At 35.6% G+C, this 17,262-nt stretch overlaps 1 protein-coding gene across 5 annotated transcripts in view; it reads left to right on the forward strand.

Moving 5' to 3' along the window:
• LOC121316974 (erbin-like) overlaps positions 1 to 17,262 on the forward strand; it is a 92,195-nt gene that overhangs the window by 44,410 nt on the left and 30,523 nt on the right. For 4 of the 5 annotated variants that reach the window (XM_041252450.1, XM_041252443.1, XM_041252434.1 and 1 more), the window contains 9 exons: positions 4,397 to 4,588; positions 5,402 to 5,519; positions 7,612 to 7,690; positions 8,347 to 8,436; positions 11,074 to 11,130; positions 13,371 to 13,434; positions 14,249 to 14,323; positions 15,339 to 15,483; positions 16,605 to 16,677. In XM_041252450.1, coding sequence (XP_041108384.1) covers positions 4,403 to 4,588; positions 5,402 to 5,519; positions 7,612 to 7,690; positions 8,347 to 8,436; positions 11,074 to 11,130; positions 13,371 to 13,434; positions 14,249 to 14,323; positions 15,339 to 15,483; positions 16,605 to 16,677 — 887 coding nt within the window. In that variant the 5' untranslated portion in view covers positions 4,397 to 4,402. Of the gene's footprint in view, positions 1 to 4,396; positions 4,589 to 5,401; positions 5,520 to 7,611; positions 7,691 to 8,346; positions 8,437 to 11,073; positions 11,131 to 12,415; positions 12,504 to 13,370; positions 13,435 to 14,248; positions 14,324 to 15,338; positions 15,484 to 16,604; positions 16,678 to 17,262 lie in introns of those variants that run through there. The other variant, XM_041252464.1, reaches the window with a different exon arrangement.

The raw sequence follows: 17,262 nt of genomic DNA on the forward strand, positions 1-17,262 counted from the left end.
TCTAACCATTAATACTATACTACTATGTCTTCCAGTAGACACTTGTAACATTATTGCATAGTTACATGATGTTAAAGAAAACATAATTATATAAAATAGATTTTTTTTTTCGATTTATGGAAAAAATTGTCTCAATACTAATTCTTTGCATTCTAAGTGATGCAGACCTTTTAGCCATAGCAGAACCATTCTGCTGACAAAAGCAATCTCTCTGTGATTTAGTAGCTCTGTTGCTGCAGTACCATAGTCTTACACTGACACAAGTTCTTTGGACAATGTCCAGATTCCTTAGAATCTTGAGACTTTAAAAATGATAAGCAGGGTTAGAAACTCATGCTCGCCTCTGGTAAATTTTAAATCTGATGAGGACTAGTTGATCTCTGTGTCTCCATAGTCCCCTGGGCGAGTACTTTACAAATGTACACATATACTCATGTTCAGAGTTGCGTTAAAAAAATGCAGGAAAGTGACCCAACCTTACCAAAAAAATGAAATTAAAATTAGGACTGAAGAGTAGCAAAGGGGGCCAGTGTCGGATATAATAACTTCCAAAACTTCCCAGTATGGCGTCCGGTTCCATCACACTGTTCCTTTGATTAAATGCCGGCTAATATTTATTGGGAGACATGTAAAACACGCAGCTACTATTTATTTATTTATTTATTTATTTATAAAAAAAATATTGTAATTATGATATGCATTCCCTTCCTTTATCAACAGAAAGGTTGAAACGAAACTACTTGTGTTTTAAAATCAAAATATCTCTAACATATAAAATAGTAATTCACCCCCTTTAAGTGTAAAGTAATATTTATGTAAACTGTAACATGCGTGTTGGAGGCCGTAGCTAGCTATGAGGCACCAGAGGCATGGGTCTCGGTAAAAATCATTATAGTAATTGTTTTTTTCTGCTCTTATACATTGCTTTGCCGCAATATAAAATGCATTTCATCCCATGTGTGCATACGTGAATTCCCAAGTCCCGCTGAAATCTAGCCGCTGTGCTTTTCAACATCTTTATTGTATTAACTTATGTTGAGTAATTGTGTGTAGTAGGCTACTGTCTATTTCAATTTAATATCGGTATTTAAAATATATCTAGTTTATGGTTTTTTGAAAAGTATAGTGTCTACAACAAATATTCTAACATTGCTACATTTCAAATTTTCTTTTATATTGAATTAGAATGTTGCAAAGAAAGCTGCTTATGTACAAAACCGCACACGTTCTGCTAATTTAGAACCTCGGGTACTCTTGGTCTCCCAGTTCGTGGCCTGTTATTGACAGAGTATGTCTGGTTATACTGTACTGCCAGGTTTGAAATTGGTGGCTGTGAGTACCCAAGACTGTGAGCCACAGTACACTGCCCTAGTCCAGCCTCCAACATGCTGATTGTACAAAGGCGCTGCTCTCTTGACAGATGTGGTGTGGTGTGTGTATGTGATAATATATATATATATATATCTTATATATATATATATAATATATATATATATATATATATATATATATATATATATATATAGTAAACTATATATATATATATATATATATATATATATATGTGTGTGTGTATATGTATATATATATATATATATATATATATATATATATGTGTGTGTGTATATGTATATTATATATATATATGTGTGTGTGGTGTATAGATATATATATGTTTGTGTATAATATATATATATAGATACATATATATATATATATATATTATATGCTATATAATTCACATGCGAGCGTGATTTTCTTTATTGCTTTTATTCAAGCTTGCACAACAGTTAAAATCACTCCATATCCAGTGTCCAATAAACTGTCTCACTAATTAGGTGATGAAGTGCATATGCTTCAGTCATAGTCACTCAAGCGTGTCATGGCCAAGGATGAATGATCGAGTGATTTAAAAAAGAAACCAAAAAGATTTCATCAATGTTAATCATTTGATATACCTTTTTTTTTTTAAATGTATTATAATAGTGATAAATTTCTTTCAATACTTGGTACATTTCTGCAAATGCCATATTAAATTATTAATATGTTGATAAAAGTGGGAACAAATGGAATTGGCCATTGTTGAAAAACTAAATTTGGTATTCCCAAGAATGGAACAATTAGTAGCCCTAAAGATGGTTACAATTGTTTTTTGTGCAGTAGTATAAAGCAATTTTATGTAGGCTACCAGTTAAGCGTGTAGTCTATATCTATGATAACAACCAACAGGGCTGCATAGGATCAGAGGATGATTAAAATATCAGAGGCAGAGCCACAATAAATGTCTTGTTTAAATTGTAAAATTGTTGCGATGCTTGTGTTTGGAATATTGATCCAAAACTGTATAAAGCAACAAAAATATATTAAAAGGGTTAATGCACGGCCAAAGGTTTCTCGCTGATAATTGACCCTTTCTCAGTCAAAATAGCAAGTTTCTCAGTTTGTAGTTATACTTTTGAAACATGAATGTCTTCTGGCTTGGGTGTCATGAAGGAGAAGATGGACATTTATTGGACACCTAAGATTGATCACAACTGTGGACTTTATTACAAGCGCCCGTATCTGTGTCTCTTCTTCCCTCCTCTCACGTCAAAACTTCGTAGCAACCTAACATCAGCAGCAGACAATGCAAATGTTTAACCAAGTAACGGTAAAAAAATCACTGCATTACATTAGACAACTAATGTGTAACAATGATTGAAAAATGTATATTTCTCAGTTCTGTATTTATCACAAAACGCGTTTGAGTGCAGTTTGCTTCATTTATTTAGTATTTGTTAGGCTAGATATGCAATTCAAATTGTATGATTTATATTCTGCGGCGGTAGAGTTTGGAAGCTCTGTTTCATCAATAAACAATATTTTCAGTATTCATATTCTGCATTTGTTACGTGGCCTCCACACCTTTCTGCCTTCAGAGTAAAAAGTTTATTTTCAGCTGGCGAAGGGTTAAACTTTAAATGGTTTCTGTCAATCACATGTTTTGTTACATGTAACCTTTCCCAACCATTTAAGATACTCTAGTAATTCCACCGTTCTTGCATGCTACCTGGACGACCGAGGAGGAATATCATTTGCTATCTTCAGTAAGGCCTTCACAAAATTATTTAAATGTTACCACATTGTCTGTACATAGTTTCACATATCTAAAATACAGTATATGCAAATCTTTTAGTCAAGACTCAGTAAATGGGTATGGTACTGTACCGTACTATATAGTACAACAACTCGAGGGAATTGAAAACCAGCATCGAAACTTTCACTTATTTGATGTGCTTGAGGTACAATCCCCCACCCAACACAAAGCATTGTAATATGCATAATGGTTCGAGCAGCATGTATTGCTAAAGCTTGTGATTAAAAGAAGGCTGCAGACTTTCTTGGATCAGAAAGTTTTCTGCGGGAAGATGCAGTTTGTTGATATAATTTCTTTGGAGACTGATAAACATCTACACTTGTGCAATGTTGAATCTGGTGGACAGCAACAGTTTCAGCTTCATGTAATTACTGAATAAAGCACTTATGTCTTTACTATTTGGGTAATCAACACAATACAATTCCTGCTGCTTTATTAAACCAGAGCCACCTCCTTTTTTTACCCTAACCCCGAACAACCATTACAAGTCATGACACCTTCATGCAGCTTTATCCTATATTGCTTCAGGTTGTTGTTTCTCTCTAACAGAATCGAGTGACACAAATGAGGTTTAGCAGAGTCCTTGTTTAATCAGGATTTGCCTTCATCCAGTAGGAAACACAAAAACAGGTTCTACTGTAGCTGTGAGACTACAAATGTCAGAAGTCATCTTTATTCCATACTGTACTACAACCTATTGCTGTATGTGTTTTAACAGGGTTTTGTGAAAGCTGTTAGATTTCTAACTAACTGGTAATAACAATGCATACGTAGTCATGAACAACCATCACACATTTCTAATTCTATAGTAGCATTACACAGATACAGGGTACAGGAACACACATGGTAGCGCCTATGCCAATATATATATAGTATTTATGGTAAGACTGGGACGGCAACAAATTCCCAAACTAGGGAACCTGTAGTTTACAGTTAAACCAAAGATCAGAAAAATAGCTCTTAGTTAGTTTCTTCCCAAGTGCACCTAAAAATGCCATCACAGAAAGCTATCCCATATTGGGAAACCACACATTTAACAATAATGACAAACTTGCCGGTGGCCAAATACTTGACCAACCTTTACCTTGTTGTACAGTAGAAGGTGTAAGCAATATTGATATATGGCTTATTAAAGCGAATCTGTGCAACATGCATGCCTACTCTATAAATACAGTATCCTGAAGCCTGTTGTAAAACTTCCCAATCTGACTTGAAGGGATTTCTCATTTGCTGACCTTTTTGCATTTGTTTTCTTCACAGTGCCTGATGACAATGAAGCGGAATTTCTTTCGGCTGGTGCCATGTCGCTGTCTGCGAGGAGAGGAGGAGGCAGTCACCGCGCTGGATTACTCTCACTGCAGCCTGGAGCAGGTGCCCAAGGAGATATTCGCATTCGAGAAGACCTTAGAGGAGCTCTATTTAGATGCTAACCAGATTGAGGAGCTTCCCAAGGTAATGTCTTTCTTAGAGCTACTGGCTGAGTGCTGTTGGAATAAGCAGCAAATGTTACCACGTACAGATACCAAAACTAAACTAATAGTGCTTTCAGAATAATGAATACTGCTAGGCTTTTTTTGTACTGCAAAAGGAAACACTGCATATGTAGAACATGAATAGTAAGATAAGGGGTTATATGAGTTGTTTTGAATAGCATTGCTGGCTGCCTTTTTTCATTTATTTTAACAGTCAATCTTGGAGAAGGCTTTTGACATTCAAATTTTTAGAACATTAACATTGTATTTGAGTATAAACATTCAAAAGAGGTGAGGGTTGCCTACTTTTGTGGTAGATATTGGAACAAGAAGACCATTAGGTTTGTTTGTATTATATATACAAGAGCACAAGAAATACAAGTGTCTAGTGTAGGTAGGATGGAACATTTATATGACCCGTCATAATTGTCACTTCATGGATGTTCTTGAGACTCAATAGGAACCAAGTTTGATTTAAGTTTTGGACAGTTAAGCGTTAGGTACAGACTGTCTTCTATAGTTAGAATGTTGTGAACAGGAATTTAATTGGTATTCCGTAACCTTGATCCATAATCCTTGTGTCTAAAAAAGCAACAATTGTCTTTTAATCTTTCCTTATTTGAAGAATAGCTAATGCTGCTCTTGAGTTACAGATGACCCCTCAGCATGCTTTTAAAATGATGGTTACTGGTATCTATGTTAAGACCACACTGATGAAAAAGTTAAGCATTTATTAGACTTGGTTTTTAATTGATGTCTAATGCATTTAAGAAGTGTCTGTCTTGTTTTACAGCAATTGTTCAACTGCCAGTCTCTTCATAAACTGAGTTTGCCAGATAACGACCTAGCTGTATTGCCACCCTCTATCGCAAACCTCATTAATCTCAGGGATCTGGACGTCAGCAAGAATGGTAAGCAAATGAGCACTTCCTTTATTAAATATGTAAATGCAGAATTGACACGTCTATTGTGCTGCGTGTTCCCGGTGCAATTACTCCAATCTATTCATCAGTAGTGATCCCCTATGTCACAATATTGAGAATGTAAATTCCTCTACTGTTCTTGCATTATCATCATAACAGACACTATTTGCCAATTCTGCTTGTATGTAGTTTAATAATTTAAATCCACTGGGAATCATGTTTAATTGATCTGGTTTGAAATGTAGTTTATTAATTGTCATGTGTTTTAATAATCAGTTTTAAAATTGATTTATAAAATGCAAAACCAACTTTTTTTTCCTGTTAGTGTAATCAGTCTTATAGCAAAGTACACTTATCTACTTATCTTTTTTGAATGCAAACTAAGCTTTAAATTCATACGGCTTTTTACATGATCTAATGTTTTCTAGGTTGTTTTTCAGTGGACTTGGGTAGAGCGTCTGTGCACCAGTTTCTCGCTTAAGGGCTTATCCGTTTTTGCTTTTAGCAATTTGGGGGGTGGGGGCTTTGGATACTGTTTGAGATATTTTCAGGTTATAAGCCCTGCTACTGTAGCTAATTGTGTTGGTGACCATGAAATTGACCTCCTAAACGAATATGGTTCCCATATACTGTAGAGGCCAGTTTTTGCTGTCTAGAGGCAGTACACTTTGAATTATTGTCCTAATACAGTATCTCGTACTCCACTGTATTCCCGTAGTTTTCTTAGTTTTAGTACTGGTGTTGCGCAATAAAATAAATCAGTGTTACGCTGTTTTAATCTCTGGCCGTATCAGTTACCTAAATGACACACAGTTGTGATTTACGTTCTGTTACTGAGCCACTTTGTTTTAACCACTAGATATGTTAATGCTACAGAACTTTTTCACACATATGTTTGACATGTTTACAAACCGTTCAACCTGATATGCCATTTCTCCTTTACATTATGCCATTTCTAGTTTTATTGTATATTCTTGTTTATGTATTCTGAGTTTAATACATGTTGTAGGATGTTAAACTGAGGGTACATGACAGTTCAATGTTTTACCTCTTATCATCAAATAAAACCATCCATTTTTTAAAATAAATGTCTAAATATTTAAATGCCCTGTAATTTTAGTCCTTCAATGTTGGGTCTTTCAAGGACTGCCACATCTGAAATGTTTCAGGAGGTAATACAGATGTGTACAAGCCCTTCATAAGATCTAGGTCTATCTAATGCTTAATTAAGCCCAATGGTTTAGAAAGGAAGGAATTATGTAGGCTTCATATTTCTGAGGAATAAAATAATATAGCCACTAAATAAATACTGTGTGGTACAACAACATTTCTTATTGCCGGTAAAGTACTTGTACATCTTTTATCAAGTTATACATTTGAATATTTAATATTAACATTGTGCAATCAGTATGAATTTTATTTTATTTTCAAAGTGAATCTAAATGTTGTTGAAGGTCCCTGGAATTTGTTGCCAAAAGTATGCGCACCACGTTTGGTATTAAAGTGTCAGAGGTCAAATTCTTTAACTTTTTTCTTTTTTTTTTTTTTTTTTTTTAAACGTTATTCTGGGAATTTGGTAGGTGCACCTCAGAAAAGGTGTTATGTTTATACAGTACTGGTGCCTTTTTTAACAGATTACAAAACAATACAACATTTCTGTGTATACAGCTAAATTCCAGGTTACGTGTGTCATTTGTGTTTCTTTACACAACTCTTTAACCTGGTAAACAAACAATGTCACACATTTAGACATTCACAAGTTTGCAGTGCAGTCCAGTATGTTTGACAGCTGGGTGTGACTCGGTGTAAGAACGTTAAGTGACTTTTCTCCCCAGGATCTCCTGTTCCTTAACTCTGGCTACTCAGACCTTCTACCGTACCTTCTCACGCTTACAGTTCTTGTTGTTAATTCCTGTTAAATGATTTAAGCACATCATCTAAAATACATTTGAAACATAGATGTGCTGTACACACCTGAAAAAAATTAAAATAAACAACTTGCCCCTGTGTGTGTGTGCTTACTGATGTAGCCTAATGGGATAAGTACAATTATCTATTTACATTTTTTTTTTCTCTACAGGCATCCAGGAATTTCCAGAAAACATCAAGAACTGCAAGGTTTTAACAATAGTCGAAGCCAGCGTAAATCCCATTTCGAAGTAAGCATTCCGAATGATTAAAATTACACCCATCTGGCCAAAGCATTTAAATGAATAAAAAAATCATACAGAGAAGAAAAGCAAGCTCTAATTGAACAGTGTAGTTACAGACATTCAAGTTTTATCAAGCAAGACATTACTTTGGTTTAGCAAACATGTACTTTTCTAGGGTGTATTTGCTGAAAACATTAATCAGGAACCAGTTAATTTTGCAAACCATGAAAAGCAGATGTGATCTAGGAGGATGGTTTGGTGAAGTTCTGATTTTATTGAAATACGTTTGCAGGATTTCAACCCCATGGGCAACAATTAAGGGACTAAAGGCACTAGCTTAACAAAGCTTGGGTTTTTAGCACCTCTAATCTTAAGACACTGGTGATGATCATAAGTTTACAATAACAGAATTGTTTTGATAATGAGCCAAAGGGCTGGAGCAACTCCTGAGCATGCAGTTCGCATCATGAAACTGTTTGAAAGCGGCATAAGCATTATACAAGTGTTATGTAATGACTGATGAAGGCATTAGCAGAAATGTTTGCAAAATGAACTGCAAAATGACATACAAGTTCATACCCATTTCTGGGATCCAGGTGATGGTGAACTGCAACTTCTTGGCCAAACACTGAATAGATCATGTTTTTTATATTGCTGTTTAGACTACCTGATGGATTCACTCAGCTTCTCAACCTAACCCAGCTGTACCTGAATGATGCCTTTTTGGAATTCTTACCAGCAAATTTCGGCAGGTAAGTCTGAGTTTGTCCCCCTCCTATCTTTGCTGCATTACCCACCTTAACAGGTATTATGTAGGGACGTGACCTCACAATGGATTTGAAAATTGACCAGTGTGCCATGAAAAGGAATGCTCATGCATGCTAAGAAGTTAGTTTAGTTGTTACTAACTTTCCTATATCATTTACAAAAGTAATGTGTCTTGCAAATCGAGATACATCCTAATGCGCTTCAATTTTAAGCTATTACTTTTTTTATTATTATTATTGTTTTTTTTTTACTTTAAGTAATATTATATTATGTGAACTTGAGACCTGCTTTGTCATCATCTTGGGTGTGGTCAAGGTTTTGAATTAATTTGAAGCATACACAAGACGTTTAAGCAGAATGTGGTTAACCAAGTAAAGTTGAGATATGTATTTTAAAACTCAGTTGATGTGTTCTTTTTCCCTCTGGGTCATACATAACTTACATCTTCAAAAAGCATCCTTGAGTTCTGACCTTTTTTTGTGCAGCAAAAGCAAAATTTAACCCCTCCAATGTATTGGATTTTTCTAGTTGGTTCTAGAAAATGAAGTCCTGTATCTTAGAATAATTTTTCTCTTCTCTCTCTCTCTTCTAGATATAGATATAATATATATATATATATATATATATATATATATATATATATATATATATATATATATATATATATATATATATATATATATAATTCTCTCTCCATTCCCTAGTGCACTTTAAGTCTTTACTCCTCTAATATTTAATAAATCTGGGACAACTGTATACAGACCACTTTACTGCCCCTATGTGCTGTTGGTACTTATTAGTGTACATTCCCTATTCCAACATTTGTCTTAAAGGGTCAGATGTCACCAGGGCTCCTGTTTCTAAACATGACTCTCCCCTTGCATTCTCACTCTAAGTAGTGCCTTCTGGCAAAAGTGTAACCCTCACCCCATGTACCATCTAGCTGGGAGGCTCAGTGCCCTCAGACTACTGTACAGTAGGTTACACAAGCTTGTATGTTAAAGTAGAATTTATTGCAAGTGGATGGGTGTGTGTGTCAGTGTGCTTCCTGTGTCAGCTGGTGCCCTCCGCCCCTGTTTCATATTGTTCTGTACTGTGTTCGTCACAGAGGCCTCTCCTTTTCAGTAACTAAAAATGACAGGCAGGAATTCCAATCTGGCGGTGTAATTAAAATTCACTTCCTGCTGAAAAGTTTTGTATCATAAGTGATTTAAAATGCAGTTTATGCAATGTGAAGGCACTGCATTAAACTTCCTGAACAACTTCCTGAACATGTACTTTTGGTGTTGGGCTGTTGTTTTTTTTTTTTTTTAAAAGTAGAATATAAATGTGTTTTTGTGAATCACAATATGACCTGAATTCCAAGTCTAAGAGGTGAATAACAGGAGTTATTACTGTGTTTCTTGTATTTGTTTGCACTTAAAAAGATCGCATTTAATTTCAGAAAGAATCTGACACCATCTGGCCCATGCATTTAAACAATTTTTTTACTGTCCATAAAAAAATATAATTACACTGGAACACTTATAAGGTCCTTGATGAAAAGTAACTATTGGCAATCAGAACCAAACTACCTCAGACAAAGACTACAGTTGTAATGTGACTTTAGATGGTCACTTGTACAACTTTTATCACTCATTTTTACCTAGGAGCTATATAAGCTGATTAAAGTCTCACAGGTTATCTGAGTGCTGTTTTATTTTCACTGATAAAACTATGCAGATTTAAAACTTTGACTTTGTTGTTTTAAACAAAAATGGTCACGACCAACGTTTTTAACAATGACTGAGTAACTAACATATTTACGGATAACTAATACAGTGTATCGTGGCAACTTAATGTGCGACACTGAACACCATATCAAGATGTGACCCTATTCTCTTAAATATGTTGTGCTATTTTATGATCTCCAGACCTAAGCAGCAGGGGATTAAACATTTAACAAAGCAGCATGTTTTAGAAGAATGAAGATTGCTCTTTGTAATGCCATGTAATGGTGGTCATAACCTTGTCATAAATAAACTACATCATACCTGCTGCACGATCCCTTTCTAATAGAAGGCGCAGAGAAACAGTGATCTCAGACTTGTAAATGCCACTGAGAACATGCATTTAATTTTGAAAATATATTGCTTTTTTTAAAGTCTTGCCTGAAAGAAGCAGAGTCAAGACGCATCTGGATCAAGTTTTGTTCAGCTGTCTCTTAGACTTGGTTAACAATGAAAAAAAACAAAACAAATACTAATAATTGGGGGAAGAAAAAAAAGTCACATACTGGAAGGGATGATCGAAATAAGACACTAAAAGAAAGTGGTTTGAGCCTTTCTATCAAATTTTTACTAATGATTACATAATTCAAAGATCATCAACCTTGGGTCCACTCATACAATAGCACAGGCAGTGGGAACATGCAGGTGTCACAGACTTAGGCACATGTTGTTCTTTTGTATGCTGAAGGATTACAGTAACTGTTTGTGTGCAACTGTCACCAGACCACTTCCTTACCCCAGGGAGCTATAATACAGACATACATACATTTACGTTGACCTGCTTCTGACAATCCTATTTGTTTTTTGCCATTTTAATATCTTTTTATTTATTTATTGATTTATTTTTGGTAGGTTAACCAAACTGCAGATACTGGAGCTGAGAGAAAACCAGTTAAAGATGTTGCCAAAGTAGGTATACAGGTTTTTACTTGTGTGTTTTTTAATAGAAAGGGTGATGTTTTAAGCTCAGAGTTTGCTTGAGAAACACTCTGAATGTTATATATTTTGTGTACATCATAATATGTATAATCTAACCACTACAGCTGAAGACAGTGACGGTAACTTTAAGTGGTTTTATATAACTATTTTATGTAAAGGTTGAAAGCCAAACAAGATTGATTTATGGGAATTCCCTTTTTGGTTACTGCTGAAGTTTCCATAGTCTTTTAGTAAAAAGAAGGAACACTACTTTAGTAAATAGGTTCACATGGGTCTTCGCTAGTGTAACCTTGATATAGAGGAAATAAACTGTGGAGTCACTATCTGGTCTTATGTTAGAACCACATTGTACTACTACGTATGTTTTTAAATAGCTAATTCACTATGATTATACCTATCAAATGTGTGGTACTTAAATGTACTAAGATGAAACCAACTGATTTGCAGAAATAAATCCACTTCTCTTTAAAGTTGTGAATGTTTTCCTTTTAATGGGCATAATTGTGCAGAAGGCAAAATACTGGTAATAGTTCAGTGATTAAAAGACGATGGGAGGGACCAGTTCCTCTTGATTGCCATGACCTTTTTAATCCTTTCAAACCTGTAACCTGTACCAACCATACAGCCCGTGCACCCCCCCCCCCCCTTGAAAAAAAAGGTATTTTAAATAGTGCTAACCATTCTGTCAGAGCTGGCAATGGACTTCCTTCCCAATCTCTAAGAAGTGAAAATGGTCTGTTTTGTAGAAGACCTGCAAGCCTTGTGTAATCAGTACCTGCTCGGACAGGTTTCTTTTCCGTGAGTGGTTTATAGTTGCTGCCTAAACAATCTAAAAATTAGTACGTAAGCTTAGTTTTCTTGTACACGTTATTATAATGTTGTGATAATCCATATTAATGGCAGCTTTAATGACTGACTTATGCTTTCTGGTACACCACTGAAATATTTGCACAAAATATAGAAACGTTTAAAACCTGAAATGATTTGGTATTTTGTTAATGCAACTATGAATTGAACCCTGAAATTACTGTAAAAAGTGGCAGAATAATAAAATCAGTACAGATATCAAAGGAAGTGACACACTTGCAGGATACACACATACGTGCTACTGGAGAGGGTTTACAAAGGAACACGTTGTTTAGTTTTTCTGCCTGCTGTTATAATAGATTTATATTCACATATCCTTGGTCGTAAATCAGTGCCGACCTTCACAATATCCACTGTTCACATCCAGTAATGTGCCATTACTACACAGACTTGCCTGGTTAAGAGGGAGATGCAAGATGTACAGGGGCCATACCTGCAATCTGAACACGGCATTCTGAGTTTGGCTTCTTGTTTGAGCCAAATGATGCTAGGTGTGTAATGCATATTCATAAACAAGTTCATCAATGTGAACCTGTGTATTGTACCTATGTCCTGAAGTGCATTATATGTGTCAGGAACCAAAGGCATGTTTCTTACTGTATAGTTTGATGCAAATAGCAGAAGTTATTTTATTTATGCAAAACCGAAGTCTAGAAGTGGTTTGGAATATCCAAATACACTATGCCAAAATGATTATTGTGTATAGTTGGCAACAGTATGGTAATTGAAATTTCAAAGGACTGAGTGCACTACAGAGACTCGAAGATCATTTGCTACTTCTGACACCCACTCCTAGAAATATTGGCATAATGTACCTATAGTAAAACATTGACGTAATATATTAAATGCATTTGTTTGTTTGTGGTTGTGATTTTTCTTCACAAAGCAGTGATCAGAATGTTGTAGGATGAAAAATCTTGCACACAGTTTTACATTCAGTTATTCACTGAAGGAACATGCTAATATTTATAAATGTACAGGAAAAAATACAACTTGGATAAAACTGTAGCAGGGGTTTTGATTTTTTTGTTTGTTTTGTTTTTACAGTTAAAATCAGGATAAATATTGTATTTAAAAAGGGGTTTAGTCAGGTTTTATTCCTGCACCTATGCACAGAATAGGGGTGACATTGGATTCTAATGTCTGAATATTTACATAGTATTATTTCCATTGTATACAAAACTTTAAGAAAATAGGTCTCATATGTATCCAAAGGATTGGATAAAATATTCAGAACTGTTTTCGATTTATAGTAAAAATGTTAGTTTTAAGAGTAATTCAGCTGATGTCTGCTCTGCGATTTCTCCAGAACCTAATTCTCTGTAAATCCCTCCTCCTTGCAGAACCATGAGCAAGCTGACCCAGCTGGAGAGACTGGACCTGGGAAGCAATGAGTTCACAGAAGTGGTGCGTATCAGCTGAATAGAGGATTTGAACATGGCTTAAACCACATTGTCTCCAATTCTGTTTCTAATCAACAACAAACTTTCGAATCAACTTAAAAGATGTTCAGAGGGATAAATGATGCATTGTGTTTCACACTTAAGACAACAACTGTTATTTATTCCTGTTCTGTAATGTTTGCCAAGGAAGCTTAGGTTTCAGATAGGCTGTCTCTTTGAAAAAGTTAAGCTATTTTTAATTTCTCAATTAGACATGCTTTTCAGAAAAGTGTTCTTCTCAGAATTGGATGAGTTTACCATTTAAGCACTAGAACTTTTTTGCACAGGTTTTACTCTTCCATAACTGTCTGAATTGATTGTTTGTCTCATTCTAATACAGTATAAGAGTTATTTTCAATTTACAAAACCAAGCATATCTGTAGTGTTGTATTCTTGGTGGTATCAGAAGTATAAAATTGTTTAATATAGTTGCCTGAACTAATTTCTTTGCTTTGAAATGCTTGTCCCAGGTTGTTTTGTGAGCTAAAATTCATAAATTGGACTGTGAAATAAAATGTCTTTAACCCTTTGAAAACGGTATTTTTATTACTCTTGGTTGTAATTTATATTATTATCCACTGTAGAACCAAAAGTATTCCTATGGTGGTAAACAAAGGATAAACCCATGTTTGTGTTATTTAGTTGAATGTGCAATTTAAGCAGTCCTTTGACTTCCTGATGTCTATTAGATGCCTTTCACCACTTGATCGGACTTTTATTTAAAAGTAAAGCTGCCTTACAGTATTTGTAGGTTATAACTGTCTCTTATCATTCTTCAGCCTGAAGTTCTTGAACAACTCACTGGTCTGAAGGAGCTTTGGATGGATGGGAACAGACTGGCATACCTTCCAGGGGTATGTGTGCATTATAAAAGAGCATTAATTTGCTAAGGTCAGAAATAAGCTGGATCTAAGACACTGGGGTCAGCGGTACATTTAAAGTAAATCTTTGAGGTTCAGATGCACTGCTCACTCACTTAGTAAAAGGCACTGCCATGTGAAGTGTCAGATGAGTTATGTGATCTCTTGAAATCCTGGCCCTACAGTTGCCTGTCTTGGCTGGGGGGCCACAGCAAGCACTGTATTGTCCTTTAATCTCCCACATGCACAGCGCGACCTGTATTTAAAATCTCTGTTTAAAAAATTCTTGGTAGAGAAACATTGGTCTAGAACATTTCTACTGCGATTTATTTGTTCAGCAAAATGGCCAACCCTGGGGAGAGTTGGCAATAATTGAGCAAAATCAGAAAACAAACCCAAATTAAGAGGGATAAAGATTAATGTAACAAAAAAAAATCCTGAAGTAAGATGTATTGCATTCATTTTTCTACAAAAGGTAAGATTTATAATGTGTACTTGTGTATAAATTCAGCACCGCTTTATTTAAAACTCCTTCCGCCATGGTGTGGTCCTGGTGTTTTTAAATTAATTTTCTTTCCTTCCTTGGTGGTTTTGAATAAGCTACTTATTCTAGTACTCAAAGAGCTGCCTCAGGAATACTATTTAATCAATAAAGGCATTGTTGTGTCACAAAATACATTAAAAATCCAATTGGCGCTTTCAGAAAATGAATTGTTAAAGAACCTTATGCAGGCTGTTAGACTCCCTAGTGTATAGTCTATTCCTGTGCTGTTTTTTTTTTACTTGTTCCAGTTAGTGCTGTAATTAAAACAGATGCAGCAATGAGGTCATCTCCTAGTAGAGAAATACTTCTCAAGTAACCCCTAAGAGAATTTAAGATAAATAAGTACTCTGCCTAACGTATCTTCTGTTTTAAATAAGTCGACTAACCTTTCTGTTGCTAGGTTTCTCCCCCACCCCCCACCTTTGCATCCCTACCCCCTGGTTCATTTTAAACATTATTTTGCAGGTAATTGGGACGTTAAAGCAAATGACCTATTTAGATGTATCCAAGAACAACATTGAAATGGTTGACGATCAGCTGTCAGGCTGTGAAAGCCTGCAAGACCTGCTGCTCTCCAACAATGCACTGCAGCAACTTCCAGGATCCACAGGTTGGTTTATTTCTCTGTTTTCATTTGTATCAGAGTTTTGAATGTTAACCCTTCAGGTTTCCAAGTTCTGTGGCTACAGTGTGAGGCTGAGGGTTTGAGATTAGAGCATGAAAGCAACTATAAGTGGGGAGAATGTTATATGGTCAGGCTCAGAGTTAAAGATGAGATTTGATACCTGGTTTTAAATTTGAAATGTCTAATTCAGTTGAATATGATTGTCGGATAACCCTAGAGTCAAGAGACCACAAAGAAAAATTCCTTGAAAGCCTCCTATGCGGCATGGTCTCGCCTCCTCTTTCTGCTCTGACCAGATAGATAGTAGCCTGTGTATCGCACATTTCCAGCAGCAGCAGCTGTGTGCTATATAAAGGCCTTGTCTATGCAACGTTATATTATCGTAAACTAGCCAGAGAAAAATATGAATTACAGGAAAGGGCAACTTTTAGTCCTTGGGAAGTAGTCTGTATGTGGAGTTTCTTTGGTATGGGCACATGATTTGATTTATTCATTTATTTTTTGTTTTTAGGTGTTTTTTGCATGCTAAATGTGATCATGTACGATTCCTGTTTTCTTTTAACAAGTGAACACCCCCCTCGTCTTCCAGCCAAACCTCTTTATTGCTTCATCTTAATTTCCTGACATGAACTGCAGAGATAATGAATGTCCCTTTTTCATAGATTTGGATTTGTTTACATAACTTACTGTGTCAGGCAGAAGGATTACATTCTGTTTAAACCACTCAATAAGGAATGAGTATCCTCCTTTTGGCTTTTTGAAACATTCCTGTGAGAAACACTGCCACTAGGGCCAGAGAAAGGGTAGTTTCTATAGTGGGTTGTTTACTAACAGACACACATTCACTGACTCAGGAAAGATATTTGTACAGTATTTACAAACATTAATTTGCATACAGATGGAGTCTTACGCAGTCTTCTTGTTTAAAGTTGATTAAAAGATGGATAAATAGAGGAGGGACTATTCATTTAACTGATTGACTGTTCAAACTCTTGGCACCATTTTAAATATACTTATTTGAGGATAATTCTGAAAGCCAGGGCTGGGTTCAGGAGTATGAGTTCCTGATATCGCAGGTGCAGTACTTAACTCTTTTTTGTCTTCAGGTTCCCTGAAGAAATTAACAGCACTCAAAGTGGATGAAAACCAGTTGATGTACCTGCCAGACTCCATAGGCGGGTAGGTGTTTCTGCTATTCAACAAGACATGCACAATTGTCAGTAACTTTGGGCTTTTCAAACCTAGTGTTCCTTTGGTTGAAGATTCAGATCCTGTTGTCAGCAAAGTGTTGTGCTGGGTTATGAAATGCCTAATAACTTCTGATAGCAGTGGTTTCGTAATTCCCGTGTCCCAGGGTATAAAATGTGAACTGTAGTAGTGGATACAGATCCATGTGTGCGTTTTTGTGAAGAGTAATCTGAGGTCATCCTCCATATAGGCTGTGTCAACGTAACCGAAATTCTGAAAAACGCTAATCCTGTCTGTGGATGTTATAAACCTGCCAGGAGTGGCATTTGTACATTTAAGCTCAACAGTCTCTGTTACAGAGTTAGAATGGTATTTTTTTGAGAAGTTAGACACATACACAGTAATTCTGTTTAGAATTGTCTGTAGGAATTTTAAAACCCTGGTATTCTCTCTCATGATTGTGGATGAGGAGTTTTCTACTCTGAGTTCTGGAGTGAATTGTTCTCTACTCCGTTTTTTTTTTTTTTTTTTTTTTTTTTTTTAAATGCAATGTTTTATATTAATCAGTGTTTGCAT

The sequence above is a fragment of the Polyodon spathula genome, chromosome 1, assembly GCF_017654505.1.
Source record: "Polyodon spathula isolate WHYD16114869_AA chromosome 1, ASM1765450v1, whole genome shotgun sequence".
Classification (NCBI taxonomy): domain Eukaryota; kingdom Metazoa; phylum Chordata; class Actinopteri; order Acipenseriformes; family Polyodontidae; genus Polyodon; species Polyodon spathula.